This window comes from Terrapene carolina, unplaced genomic scaffold (assembly GCF_002925995.2).
Source record: "Terrapene carolina triunguis isolate 2854851 unplaced genomic scaffold, T_m_triunguis-2.0 Scaffold33723, whole genome shotgun sequence".
Classification (NCBI taxonomy): domain Eukaryota; kingdom Metazoa; phylum Chordata; order Testudines; family Emydidae; genus Terrapene; species Terrapene triunguis.
In genome coordinates this window covers 4,925,506-4,941,085 of record NW_020698074.1, presented here as the reverse complement: position 1 = coordinate 4,941,085, position 15,580 = coordinate 4,925,506, and the positions used below count along the sequence as shown (strand labels likewise).

Sequence of the window (15,580 nt, the reverse complement as noted above, 5' to 3'; positions counted from 1 at the left end):
CGTGTGTGCGTGTGTGCGTGTGTGCGTGTGTGCGTGTGTGCGTGTGTTCTTTCAAATCTTTACTGAATTAAAAAGTGGCCTAATTGATTTAGTTCAAATTTGCTGAAACTGACCTTCAAGTTGAGAATAAACATGGAACATCTCAACCTGAAAGGTGGATGTTTTTGAGGATTTGTCCAACACAAAAAGTTAGTCTGCAGCAGGCTACTGCAGCCCAGCTTGCCACGAACTACTCGTTTGCGTAGACAAACCCTTATTGAAACCTGGGGTGATTATAACTGAAAGTGCTTTGTAAGTCACCCAGCACACCCATGCAAGGAAGCAAGAGCATATGGAACTTCCTTACTTCCCTGCATTGGCTCTCCACATCACTTGTGGCAGCTCATGGAGGGGAGAGCAGCCTCTGTAGGGCTACTACTCTGGTTCTCTTACAACTGGGCAGAGCTTTGGCTCTGCCCCTCTCAGTGCACCAGCCAGAGCAGAACTGGCAAGAATGGAGAAGTAATCAGCAGCAGGTACAGAGCTCATGTGGGTTACCTCTCTCCCAGAGCAATGGGAGAACCAGGGACCAGACTGTGATTCCGAGTCTCTCAAGCACCTGTTATAATAAAACACTTTTAAACACCTTTAACTAAGCGCCATATAAACCCCCAAAATAATATACAGAGCGATTTAGTTGGGCAACCCTTATTAGCATTAATGGGAGACATGCAGCTTAATGCCCATACATTATACTGAATAGTCTTACCTCTCTGTTTCAATAAAAGAGTTGAACTCATCAGCCAAGCTGGAAATGGCAGGAATTCAAGTGAAATTGGAATCTGCAAGGCAGCCTGCTGAGGCTGGTTACTTGAGCCACTATGTTGGCATGGGATCCTGTTTTTGTCTTGTAGAATAAGGAAGCCCATTATTGCTAACATGTGCTGCAAGAGTTCGTTAGCACGGAGGGTTCCCTTAGGAGTGGGATAAGTGATGTGATCCCATTTTTACCTATGAATATTTATAAGCAGACGGCATTCAAGTCTTTTTATTTTCTAGGATTTTTCTTCTTTTTCATGAGTTTTCAAGTCTATGTTTGAGGAGGGATTTTTTTTAAAGGCAAGAATAATTAGGGATTGGGGGGGGAGCGTTGGTTGGTTGTGCAATAGCAACAGCTGTTGTTTTTTTGTGCCTCATTTGGCACTGCAGTAAAAACAGCAACTTTTTGTTTGTAATAATAACAGATGTGTATAAAATTAAACACGGTCTGTGCTTGGGATGGGAGAACGTGTTCTGAATAAATTTTAAACTCACATGAAGTTCACGGGTTCAAAATTTATCCACAGAATCAAATCCTCTGAAAGGCTTCATGTGCAATGAACTTAGCTCGATTAACCATTTCATAGAAATGGTGCTCAAAGACAATTTTATGCTTCAAAATCACCATGCACTTTCATAGTAGCATTGGAAGAAACATCTCTACAGCAACTCAGCTTTAGCCCAGGCTGGTATTACTAATTAGAAGTATGGTATGTACTGGTGGCATGAGGAGGACAGCAGCAAGGTAGAAAATGATAGTGAGAGAGAGAATGGAGATGGTATAAAGAAAGCAAAGGACTTGGAAGAGTAAAGAATGTGGAGAGGAGAAAGGGGTAAGTGAGGAGAATATGGGCTTAGCTTCATGTACAGCAGTGCAGCTGCACCCCGTAATGCTTTAGTGAAGACGCTACTACACCGACAGGAGAGTTTCTCCCATTAGTGTAGTTAATCCACCTCCCCAAGAGGCGGTACCAATGTTGATGGAAGAAGCTCCCGTTAACATACACCGTCTACATACACCGTTGACATACACTGTCTACACCAGGGATTAGGTTGGTATAACTGCATCGCTCAGGTGTGTGGATTTTTCACACTCTGAACAACGTAATTATACTGATATAAGTTTGTAGTGGAGACCTCACCTTAGAAAAGAAGAGGGCTAGAGAATCTCTACAGGGACTCAATCCTGAAGATGAGTTTACTCCATTTCAGTAAAGCACTTAAGTACACGTTCAACTTTAAATATGTGCGCATGCCTGTTGGCTTCAGCCAGACTACCCACATGCTTAAATGCTTTGCTGGATCGAGGCCAGAGTGCTCAGCACATTGCAGAATGAAGCCCAAGGTAACAGAGGAAGTGCGCCTGTAGAATCAGTGATCAGAAAGTGGAAGCAGAAACCATGAACCAAAAGGCTCAGTGGAAACCCAAAGCAGGGCTGACTTTCCTATCAGTGTGGCCGGAGGGCATTAAAATAAAGACACATACATTGCCTCAGTGTGCAAATGAAAGAAACTCAGAAAGGCACTTCCTGAAATTATCAGCAATAGTAAAAGATTCTATACTAAAAAAAAAAAAAAAAGTAAAAAAAAATGTGTATAACCTTGGGGAAAATGAAAGAAATGGCAGAAACAGTCTCACAAAATGTGGCAACCTGCCACCAGTCCAGACAGTAATACAAGTGGTTACTGGGTATAAAAAACATCTACAGCTTTACCAGTGTGAAGCCTGTTCCTAGTCAGATATAAAAATCCTAATTAATTTAGAATTAGGTTGATGAATGAATCAATATTCCATCAGGAAAACTTCATGAACAGAATGCTAAAGCTGAAGAGTTAAGCTTTTATAAGTCAAGGTATAAATATTTAAGCTTGCCTGCATATCCTTAACTCTTTCACCCTTGTATGCGTGCATTATGACACAGAATTTAATGGCACAATCACATGAGGCCACTCTTACTCACACCAAGCAGTGCCTTACTTCACAAATAGTCCCACAAGAGTGGGTCTAATGGTCTAGAATGCTATTTAAAACTAGTAAGGAAATCAAGATCCTACCCATATTTTTTCTAAACAATACAGTATTATCTTGTACAATTTTTCTTCAGCCTATTTCATAATATGCTTACAAACTTGCAGCATACACATCACTACCAAATCTATATCTTGTATTACGCAAAGTATAGGTATCTTTGTGAAAAGGATCAAATGAGTAACATATGTTATTTGCTTTAAAATTCCTTAAGGAGAGAGAGAAAATTAGAACCCAACATATAGAGTTGCTTTCTCCTTTCTTCCTTCTAATAGCCCTTATCTTGAAAAAAACAAGAATAATGTGTTTTTATATTAGGATGATGTTTTGGCAAAGGGCTGGTTTTTTTGGTTGATTTGTTGGTTGGGGGGTTTTGGAGCTGGAAAAGGAAAGGCAACAGTGTTTGCTGCAGACTGTGAGACTCCATTTTGAATCCTGGGACAGGATGGCTGGGTTAGAACCTATTAGGGCGTGGTGAGATGGCACAGCTGTTTCTTTTAGCCCTGAGGAGGAGCTGGCTCTTGTTTGGGAACTCAGTTGGGGGGTTTAGTTCAGCTCAGGAGCTTGTTTTAGTCTAGGAGTGTATCGTAGTTCAGAAGCTCACTACTGCTTGGAAGTTTAGTATTGTTTGGAAGCCAGCAGCAGCCTGGGAATTTAGCTTAGTTGAGAAGCTTATTCTAGATTAGGGAGCTTACTCCATTCCTGAGAACCCATCCCAGCTTCAGAAGCTTAATTTGGATTTGGATTCCAGCCCCACCTAGAACCCAGGGCTGGTATAATTTAGTTAACGGTTTCAGGTAAAAGCCTTTCTATCCTAACAGGGGATTTATAAAGGGATGTTTATTTCTTATGAAGCTGCTAATGGCATTTTGTAAGTTAAATTTACATGCTTCCTATGCTTCTCAACATTTAAAATCCTTTACTTTCTATGTTTTTAATGGAGGACTTCTAACTCTTTTTGTTCTTTTTCCCTTGACTTCACTTATGAGTCTTGGACTCACACCTCACATGCTAGGACTGTAATATGACAATGTTGAAAGAGCACGTAAGTGTGCCTTATGGGTCGGAGAGTTAAAGCTACTATTGGAATGTATAAGGTGAATTTTCACGTGGCATTGTTTTCCTCAGTTGATTGTATGAACAACAAGGGCAACAGTACATTTATTTATTACCTTAACGGATCATTTCCAGTCTTTTCCATTCATAAGTTTATTTAAATGAAATATAATGTAATGTATTTTGCACCCGGGTCATATTAAATAACTTTAGCAACCTGAGCTCTGAGGAGCCCTAAAAGCTTAAATTGGGTAAATGTAGGACACTATAGAGGGGCATCCAATTTTTTCTATGGTGCCACGCTCCTAAGAATTCTCATAGAAAACTTGATGTGCTAGATGAAAAGTTTTCTATGGTCCCAGGTTCTCATTTCCTATGCACTCCTTAAGAATTGCATGAGGGAATCCCATTACCTGCTAATACTCCCAGACGAGTTGCATTAATGCACACTTTCTAAGGTATAGAGTAGCAGAGTTCCTCTCTTGTGCAGCTTAGGGAGGCCCATGGCTGAAGGACTGAACTCCTTTGAACCACCAAAAAGGTGCAGGAGAAGATTGCCTCTACTGCACAGAGTTCCGAAGATTCACTGGAGCAGTGACCCTGCCTCTATAGCATTTGGAGAACCAAAGACAAACACTTTATTTTATAACACCTCTACCACTGCCCTGGGCAGTCAAAAAGTCACCAAAACATTTCTATTCACGGGAGTTTGTCACGGGTATTTGTGACTAATATTTTCTCCATTTGGCTTCCATGACAGTGAAGGAAACATTGAGAAGGAGTAATGCTAATAACTTGGAGGTCTCTTCAGCAGGTTGTTTTAAAATGACTCTCTGCATAAGATGTCATTTTAGATCTGCTTCTCCTGAAAACTTGCACTATTTAAACTAAATAATTTGCAAATTACAGGTATCCAAAACACAAAATGTTAGACCAATAAAGTTACTGAATATGTGAGAGAGAGAAGAAAGCCTGGGAGCAGAGAGAGCAGCTTTGGTTCAGATATAAAAGGGGGAGCAAAAGCACGGGAGCCTTCAGAGCAAAGAGAGAGGCCTGAGGACAGAGCTAGGCAAACCTGAAAAGAGATGTTGCAGTGCTTTGAGAATTCTAGAGGCAAGGTGGGTGAAGTAATATCTTTTATTGGACCAACTCCTGTTGGTGAAAGAGACAAGCTTTCAAGCTTACACAGAACATTTCAGAAGTTGGTCTAATAAAAGATATTACATCATCCACCTTGACTCTAATATCCTGGGACCAACACAGTTTACAACACTGCACACAACAATTGAGAATTCTAGTCAACTATAGACCCTAGAATTTTTGACGGTTCCGTCTTCCCCAGGCTTCGTGTACACCAGTTCAACTGAGAAACACTGACAAAGATAAATGAGGGTCGGGGGAGAGAACTTATTCCATTAAAAACTCACATGAGGGCAGCTGTTGACTGGAATGCACTGCTTCTTGCGACACTCTGTCTTGCCTTTCACACAAGCACAGATGGTGCAGTTAACAGAGGACCACATCTCTCCATCCTGCAGGAGGGAGAACATGATATAGCTATCAGCTGGGGTGGCGGAAGGAAGCTATTCCAACAATGTATCATTTTCATTGCACAGAAAAGCACTGCTTTCCCTTTTGGAGTTACATCATTGTTTAGTCTAAATTATTATGAGGTGCTCACCCACACCCAGTCCAGTTAAAAATGAAGATGAGCAGGGATTTCTTCCCTCTGATCCTTCAGGTTAGAAAATCATTCTTCCAAGTCCATGTTTTCTTTTACCTTGAATGACCTGATTAGTTGCATTGTTTCTCGCACCAGCAGGATGTGATCACACCTATTGTGAATTTTCATTTAAGCTGACATAATTAGAAAAATCTGATTCATTACCTTCGGATAACTGACATGTTTAAATTATTGGATGTGAAAGCATTTCATTAAGATGTCAGAATACAGTGGATTTATTACCAGATGTGGCATCATTCTGGGTCCACAGGAATGGACAAATGAATTCTAATTTAGATTACTTACAGTGCTTTAGCAGACTCTTGATCTGCTAAACATCTGAAAATGTTTAGAACAGATATAATACTAAACTACCCAAATGTATAGCAGGAACGGTATTCTTCCAGAAGACAGTCTGTCTTTCTAAAAAAGTATTAAGTGGGCAGCAGAATGCTCTTCATATGGTTTTAACATACTCGGGAAAGTATGGGGAACTGTCCTGGCTCATTTCTACATGCCTTTGCATTTGCCAAGTGCAGTTTCTAAAGCATTCCACCTCACCCACATACAGTCCTGTGCTAGCCCATGTAGAGCCCGAATGTGCAAGCTTTCTGTTTACAGGATGCTTGAGGAGGAAGGGTGAGGAGCAGGCAGACAGACAGAAAGTAAAGGCAGTCCAAGAGGACAGAAAATGATTATGGATCCATCTACACTAGAGTTCCTCAGTGTTGGGATCAGAGTGAAAGTACCCTCAAATTTTAAGTAGCAAAACAGCCTGATATTTTATGCGCAGCATGATTTTTAAGGGCTGTCCTGCCCTGTCTTTTATTCTGAGATTATGCAGAATTATCTAACCATTTTGGTGCAGCATAAGTTGACAGACATCATGGCAAAAGAAATGATCTCCAAGCATGAGAGCAACTAAAAGAAGATACAACAGTTGCCTGATTGTGATCTCACGCCTGTTTTATATTTATGTAACTCCATTGACTTATACAGAGTTATTTCCAACAGTTGTATAAAAAAGGTAAAAATCAGATCCAGTTCCCACCCACCCCCTTTTTGTGTTTTCGTAAACATTTGTTAGCAAAATAAAATAAATCACAAGAAGCAGAGTATTTCATTTGGTTGCTCAAGAAGTAGATATTTATACCTGAAATACAATAGTGCCATTGTTTAAGTTCTAGTCAGATCAAATGTAGTTTCTTTGCACCTATTAAGCATGGTGTTTGTTCACATATATTTTACAGAATAAACATTTCAGCTACATACAAGTAAAATGGAATTAATGGAAAGCAATTTGGAATGAGTAAACTCAGTGTACTCAAGGGATTTAACATTTGATCTGATTCTCTTAATTCACAGATAGCCAACAAGGTGACAGAGTCTGTTCCAACACAATGTGAAAGAAGCTGCACACACTTGAAAAAACAAACATGGACGTGGCAATATAAGAAGAGTTTTGCAATAAATCATTACAGATCTACAAATTTTGGGTGGGAGAGAAGGAGGAGATCATTGCTACATGGCGTTCCAATGTGGGGTGTAGGAAGCACGGTTTGTAACATAGCTGTGAACTGTAATATATTCAGAACTTCCAGCTGAGACAAGCTTAGCACAATTCCTACTGGCTCAACCTGGAGGAGGCTCCCTTTTGACTCAGCTGATAAAGACCACTGAAAAATACCTTTTCTATGACTATCAGAATTTGTTTGGGAAAGGGAAGCACAACCTTCTGATTAAAAATGCATTATTCGGCATGAAGCAGCAACCTGATTCTCTGTGTGGGGAGAGGGAGACAGCATGCCAAGTACAGTAACTCCTCACTTAACGTTGTAGTTATGTTCCTGAAAAATGCAACTTTAAGTGAAACGATGTTAAACAAATCCAATTTTACCATAAGATTTAATGTAAATGCAGGGGGTTAGGTTCCAAGGAAATTTTTTGGGGGCAGACAAAAGGCATTATATACTGTACAGTACTGTACTGTGATGTGGTTGGGAAGTGTCCCTGGCTTACCCCACACAGGCACAGCCCGCTGCAGGCAAGGATGCTAGGAAACACCTTCGCAGCAGCAGGTTCCTCGGAGAAAAACAGGCGCCGACTTTGCCGGGAGATGCTCCAGGCCCACCTCTTCCTGTCCCTGCTCCACTCCAGGCCCAGCTCTTCCCACCCCCACTCCACCTCCTCTTTGGAGCAGCCACATCCCCACTCCTGCCCCTCCCTCCCAGAAAGTCCTAAGCGCTGCCAAACAGCTGTTTGGTGGTGGGGGAAGCGCTGGGAGGGAGGGGGAGGAGGCGGAGAAGAGGAACTTGTGCAATGCTCCCTTGTAAAGTTGCTGCTCCTTTCACAGAATCTTACAAGTAGTGGACAGAATAGGCAGCCAAACGACATTATAAGGGACCATTGCACAACTTTAAACAAGCATGTTCCTTAACTGAGCAATGACGTAACTTTGAAACAACGTTAAGCGGGAGGACATTAAGTGAGGAGTTACTGTATAGGAGAAATTAATTTTAATTTTTTTCTGTCAGCAGAACTTATACAAACATAAAAAACCAACAGCAGATGGCAATTTTTGCAAATATTTGCCTCCAACCTATTCTGTTGATAGATTCATAGAATCCAAGGCCAGAAGGGACCATTTTGATCATCTAGTCTGACCTCCTATACAACATGGCCATAAATCTTCCCAAAATAATTTCTAGAGCATATCTTTTAGAAAAAAACATCCAGTCTTGATTTAAAAATTATGAGTGATGGAGACTCCATTACAACCCTCAGCAAATTGTTCCAATGGTTAATTATTCTCACTATTAAAAATGTGCGCCTGTTGGCAATCAGCATAATGAAAATTCTGCTAAAAAGCAAACCCCAACACTAAGTTATAGTAATCCAGTGCTATTTCAGCCATTACAATGGTACCCATTATTGAGCCACCCCCAAAACATTACCCGAAAGATCTTATTCCCGAATTTGCACACTTTCAATTCCTCAGGAGAGACGTACGAGACACACTCCTTGCAGCAGTGTTCCTTGCTTTTATTGCATTCTCCAGGAGGTGAGCACTTCTTCTTACATACCACTGTAGAATTCTGAGCAAAAGGACAGAAGAAAAGCAAAGGGGACACTAATTTATTAGGACAATGTTCACCCCGAATCGTAACATCTGTGTGTGTTGAGGTAATCATTTCCACCCAATGTAGCTAATAATTACTTTGATCAGATCTGCTTAGAATAAAATATTTTATTGAAAGATTTATTGAAATCTTTCAGAGTGTGTTCATTTAATAATGCAATCAGGGCTTAATTCGCAACATGCGCTTTTGCAGTCATGTAAAATCTGACCATGTTGATTTGGTAGCCCTTTACATTCCCTTTGCCTGGATGTAAATGACCACACAAGGTACTTCGCAGTACAGAGTCAGGCCCTGTAGTACTCAAATCTTACAAACATCTCTCCTAGGCAATAAAAACCACAGCACACTGCATAGGAATGTTGTTACTGACTTACCCTACAGGTACACATAGTGCAGTTGTCATAAACGAAAGAGGATCCATTGTCATAAACATCACTGTGAAAGAGGCAGCTTCCAAATGGGAGGTCAAACACTTTCCTCTGGCCTGAATACAAAAACAACAGACACAGAATGTGGTTGAAAGGATGCCATGTTGTCAACAAAAATAACAGTTTACTGTTCCCAGACCAAATACACGTGCAATGCGTCATTTGCTATATATTTCCACTTGGGTGTCTAGAAAGTTTTTTTAAACAGTTCCCTATTCATTAGGCAGATATTAATGTGAGTAAGATGAAGAGGTTACTTACCTATAACTGGAGGTCCTTTGAGATGTGTGGTCCCTATCTGCATTCCACTGAGGGTTTACGCATGCGTACCATGCATCCGGAGCCAGAGATTTTGAAAATAGTAGTGTCCGTTGGTCCATGCATGTGCCCTTGGTTCACCTCATCCCTCCCTTTATCATCCGAGGTAATAAAGGAGGAATGGACCGACTGCATCTCCAGTTCCTTCTCCACCGCAAAACCAAAGGAACCACAGCAGAGGGGAATAAGGGTGGGAAGTGGAATACAGATAGGGATCACACATCTCACAGAACCTCCAGTTACAGGTAAGTAACCCCCTCTTCTTCTTCGAGTGGTAGTCTGTATTGTATTCCACTGAGGGTAATTAACAAGCAATACCTAAGTCAGAAGAGGATGCGAGAAACTCAGACCCTTAGCTGGTACATAGTGTGATGTTGCACTACATACTGTTTTATGGAAATATGCTTATGAGTGTGAATATGATGTAACTGGAATATGCTTTATGCAAAAGGTCTCTTGTAAGGTATGATTACAAAGCTTATGATCTACTGAGTGTGCTTATCCCATTTGTTTGTATGTATTCTTTCTATGTCTGGAGTTAGGAGAATAAGATATAAACTTTTATTACTGATGTAAACATATTAAGTGGAAGCCATTAAGGGTGCTTCAGAATCAATGACCTGTAAATGGCTCTGTTTACTTGCAAACCTTCCTGGGTACGTGCAGGTCAGCCCTGGAAAAATGGAGGCTGGGGTCTCACAAGACATGTGATCATGTCACCTGATACTGGAATCCATCTTAAATCTGGTACTTTTCCATTTAGAAGGAGGGGTGTGGACCCAGAGAGACAAAAGATTCCCACCTTGTGCCAAAGCTACAAAAGGGGGTGGAACAGAACAAAGGGGGCTGCCAGTCATGAGAACACCCCTGCTTTCCACCTAAGATGTCTGCTGGAACTAACAAGGAGTGTACCAGGGGAAAGGATTGGGCCCAGACTAGGAAGGAGTCTAGTCTGTGAAAGAAGCTTTCTAGTCTAGTCTGTGAGAAGACTAGAAGAAGCTCTGAGATTTTACCTGTAAACAGTTTCTTAATGTACTAGGCTTAGACTTGCATGTTTTTGCTTTATTTTGCTTGGTGACTTACTTTGCTCTGTCTGTTATTACTTGGAACCACTTAAATCCTTCTTTTTATACTTAATAAAATCACTTTTGCTTATTAGTAAACCCAGAGTAAGTGATTAATACCTGGGGGAGCAAACAGCTGTGCATATCTCTCTATCAGTGTTATAGAGGGCAGACAATTTGTTTACCCTGCATAAGCTTTATACACAGTAAAACAGATTTATTTGGGGTTTGGATCCCATTGCGAACTGGGTGCCTGGGTGCTGGAGGCAGGTAACCTGCTAAACTGTTTTCTGTTAAGTCTGCAGCTTTGGGGGTGCGGACCAGACCTGGGTCTGTGTTGCAGCAGGCTAGCATGTCTGGCTCAACAAGGCAGGGTTCTGGAGTCCCAAGCTGGCAGGGAAAATGGGCTCAGAGGTAACTTCAGCACATCAGATGACAGTCCCAAGGGGGTCTCTGTGACCAAACCGATCACACATAGTAGCAATTTTCTGCCCCTTTGGGGGTAAGCCTACATTTGGCCAGAATATGCCAAACAATTCTACCTGGCTCAAGGATGGCATTGTTGATTGGAAGATCAACTCTACCCGACATGAGTGAGTGAAGTAGGTCCAGAAGCTTATGCTGAGTGTCCTGGATCTCCTCCAGGGGAATGTGTAACTCTCCAGCCACTCTATACAGGAGCTCCTGGGACTGGCGGTAGTTATCACGGGATGGAGGGGAAGCTGAAGCCACTGCAGGATCTGATGAGGATGACAGGAATCTCTCCTGTTCCAGTGGTACTGTCAGAGCCCAACTGAGTGACTCATCTTCCATTATCAGTTCCGAGCATCTACTCAAAAGCACCTGACACAGTGAAATAGGTGCAGCCTCCCTGATGTAACGGACAGGTTCTGAGGATGAATAATGGGGCAAGGATCCCCAGTAGGGTCAGCATGATACATCCGGAGGGTGTTGCTGAGAGCCCCATGGTGTAGGAAGCCAGTGGCTCTGTGGTGGCTGGAGTGGGGGATACTGCCACAATGTAGAAGGCCTCCATTGGTACTTGTAGTGGTGGAAAGGGATGGATGTTGCCTGTCCCTCATTTGATTCCTTCAAAGACAACCCGGAGACCAGTTCCATTGGCAGTACTGACAGAAGCAAGTACGCACCAGGAGCGAGGGGTGAGGAGTGCCTCAGATGTGGCATGTTCTGTCCCAGAGATAAACTCTACTTGGAAGTAGAGAGCCCCAGAAGGTGTGAAGACTTTGGCTCTCCCAAGGCAAACACTTCCTGGCACTCTGGTGCTTTTCCAGACCTCCCAGGAGTCAAGGATACTTTCAGTCCCCAGAATCAGTACAGGAGCACTGGTCTTCCGGGGAGAAGATGGCTCTCTAGCTCTGATGGATGCCAATGTTGACTGCATTTGCGGATCCACACCTGGTACCAGTGGATCCATCAATTTGTGTGGCTCCTTTACGTGTTTGTGCGCTTTAGGGCACACTCCATCCCCATTACTGGAACTTGTGGACGGAGTCTCTCTCTTCTTAAGCTTAGAGGAAGACTAACTGGCATGCTTATGTGCATGCTTCCTTATCTCCCAAGTAGGCCCCAGCATAGGGTCCATAGTGGTGGCACTGCTGGTGTTGGCCTCAGATTCAGTAGCTGGAGGCGCACTCCTGGCGGCTTCAGACTGATATACGGTGGGGAGGAAGGGGGCTGCCTGACCAGGGTCCAAATCAGGTCTCATGGCAATTTCCATGAGGTGCCTCCAGAGGTGGAGAGCCCAACCTACTCAGGTACGGCTGGGGAAAGTCTGGCAGATCCTGCACGTGGATGAAATGTGGGCTTCTCCTAAGCAGTAGAGGCAGCGCTGATGTTCGTCGCTGACGGAGAAGGAATATGGGAAGGAGGCACAGATTTTAAAGCCTGAGATTTTTAGCAGGGTTCAGTACCTGCACATGGGTATAGGGGTGGGAAAGCAGGGGGTATTCACACAGAACTAAACTATCCCAGAAGAACCTCAATTCTACTCCTAAAACTATCAAATTACTAAAAACTACTATAAAAACAATAAAACAGTAAACCACTCTAAAACTAACTATGTACAATTGTGTATTTTTAAAGTGCATCACATATAAGAAAACACTAATAGTTCTGACCCGGACCATGTGGTGATGAGAAGGAACTGGAGACGAGGTTGGTCTGTCCCGACCTTTATCACCTTGGAGGAAACCATGAGGAGAGCCCAGGCAGATTCATGAAGCAACTGACACTACTATTTTCAAAATCTCTGGCTCTGGATGCATGGTGCATATGTATAAACCCTCAGTGTAATACAATAGGGTTCATTACTCAAAGAACTAATTTTCCCATAAGGGAGGGGATTTTAATATGATTTAGGACATGTTTCTATTGGAAAACCTTCCTCCGCCCCACCACCATACAAGTGCACCCATGTAACTAAATAAATTTAAAATCAACCAGTCCAAACCCCAACATAGATGCACTTAATCTAGTCTAAACTACATTTATGTTTCTTCATTCAGTATATTATGGAATTAAACTAAATTGGTTAAAGCATGAATCAAACTGGTTTAACATTAGGAGTTTTCAATTTAGTTACACTGGCGCAAAAGTGCTATGTGCCGGACAGACGTTAAATGATTAGACTCTGTAAAGATGTTTGATACACTCCTTTAGTGTAGCTTTATGTCTTATGCTCAAACATGTCTACAGAAATTATAGGAATTTACATAATGTTAAAGTTACCTATATTAATCAGAATGGAACCATCAAAAAATAAATAAAGGAAAGGAAATCAGTGTGGAGAATATACATTCCATGAAGCAAATTACATGGCTTTGGAAGGAGTGGAGGAAAGGTAATATTATGGAAATGTTTTGTTCGCACGATAGTAAGGGACCTGACAGCATAGGTCAGAGTAAAGTTTAGAGAAGCATCAATTCCCTCCCAAAGCACTGCAACAACTGAGGGTATGTCTTCACTACCCTCCGGATCAGCGGGTAGTAATAGATCTATCGGGGATCGATTTATCGCGTCTCATCTAGACACGATAAATCAATCCCCGAACGCGCTCCCTGTCGACTCCAGAACTCCACCAGAGCGAGAGGCGGTAGCGGAGTCAACGGGGGAGCTGCGGCCGTCGATCCTGCGCCGTGAGGACCTGAGGTAAATCGATCTAAGATACGTCGACTTCAGCTACGCTATTCACGTAGCTGAAGTAGCGTATCTTAGATCGACCCCCCCCCCAGTGTAGACCAGCCCTCAGTCTTCCAGCACCTTGCAATTCTGCAAGCAATGCAAAACCCCAGTCTTGCTACTCCACCTGTCTCTCTTCTGTTTTTCATATTCTGTTTTATTGAATTCTTTTGAACAAATGGACAATATATTGGTTCTCTGATATGAACAAAAATCCACTTAAGACTCAAATAAAATCACTAACCTCATCTTCCCTTTTGAGCAAAGCAAACTTAAAGCAACAACATGCTTTCACCTACTTTTTCTTTGGTGAGAGCCACGCTCTGATCTTGCAACCTTCTGAGAGTTTATCTATCTGTCAGATAGATATCTGTCTGTCATTTCCAAGGAATAAAATGATTACTGCAAATAAGTGCAGCATGGCACTAACTTATTATTATGCCATTAATTTAGTTCTCAGACTGGTGAGAAACCCATATTTTGGCATTTGGGACTCTAATAGCTCATCACTATATTCCAAATTGCAATTAATTTATTTTTAGTTAATATCTGGTAAAGGAGTAAAACCACTTAAACAAAGAGGCTTACAGTTTGTCCAAAGATAAGATTAAATAGAAAGATAAACAGATAACAGAATATCTGTTTAATTAACATGAGATTTTCACAAATGTTAAAAGAACGCTCTTGTCAAAGAATGCAGTGTTTTAGCCCTGTTAGTCCCAAGGTATTAGAGGGAGAAGTTTGGTGAGGAAATATCTTTTATGGGACTAGCTTCTGTTGGTGAGAGAGACAAGCTTTCGAGTTTACACAGAGCTGTTCTTCAGGTCTGGGAAATGTACTCTGGGTGACACAGCTAAATTCAAGGTGGAACAGATTGTTTAGCATAAGTAGTTAACACATATTTCAAGGGACTATTCAAAGTGAAGTGGCCCATTAACATAAGAACATAAGAATGGCCATATTGGGTCAGACCAATAGTGCATCTAGCCCAGTTTCCTGTCTTCTGACAGTGGCCAATGCCAGATTCTTCTGGGGGAATTAACAGAATAGGGCAATTGATCGAGTGATCCATCCTCAGTCATCCAGTTCCAGCTTCTGGCAATGAAAGGTTTAGAGATTCCCAGAGCATTGCGTTGCATCCCTGACCACCTTAGCTAATAGCCATTGATGGACCTATCCTCCATAAATTTATCTAATTCTTTTTTAAATCCAGTTATAGTTTCGGCCTTCACAACATCCCCCGGCAACAAGTTCCACAGGTTGACTGTGCACTGTGTAAAGGAGTACTCCTTTTGGTTTATTTTAAACGTTCTGCCTATTAATTTCATTGGGTGACCCCTCGTTCTCGTGTTATGTGTAGGGGTAATTAATACTTCCTTACTCACTTTCTCCATACCTTTCATGATTTCATAGACCTCTATCATATCCCCCCTATGGGTCACCTCTTTTCCAAGCTGAACAGTCCTAGTCTTTTTAATCTCTCCTCATAGTGAAGCTGTTCCATACCCTTAATAATTTTTGTCACCCTTCTCTGTACTTTTTCCAATTCTAATATATCTTTTTTGAGATGAGGTGACCAGAACTGCACACAGTATTCAAGGTGTGGGTATACCATGGATTTATATAGTGGCATAATGATAATTTCTGTCTTATTATCTATCCCTTTCCTACGGATTCCTAACATTCTGTTAGCTGTTTTGACTGCTGCTGCACATTGAGCGAATGCTTTCAGCTGTGTTCCCTCTAAGCTGCGCACCTGTGTGGCCACAAAAGAGGCCATCAAGGCCCACACACCTTATTAGTACAGGCACACACACAGCGGTATA

The 15,580-nt window shown here is 41.9% G+C and overlaps 1 protein-coding gene across 1 annotated transcript in view; it reads right to left on the bottom strand.

Annotated features, from left to right (window-relative positions):
• The window catches only part of LOC113405068 (BMP-binding endothelial regulator protein-like), a 205,580-nt gene that overhangs the window by 80,186 nt on the left and 109,814 nt on the right, over window positions 1–15,580 (bottom strand). Inside the window, exons 8-10 of the mRNA XM_026663556.1 lie at window positions 9,121–9,230; window positions 8,561–8,701; window positions 5,311–5,415 (exon numbers count right to left, since the gene is read on the bottom strand). Coding sequence (XP_026519341.1) covers window positions 5,311–5,415; window positions 8,561–8,701; window positions 9,121–9,230 — 356 coding nt within the window. The remainder of the gene's footprint in view (window positions 1–5,310; window positions 5,416–8,560; window positions 8,702–9,120; window positions 9,231–15,580) is intronic.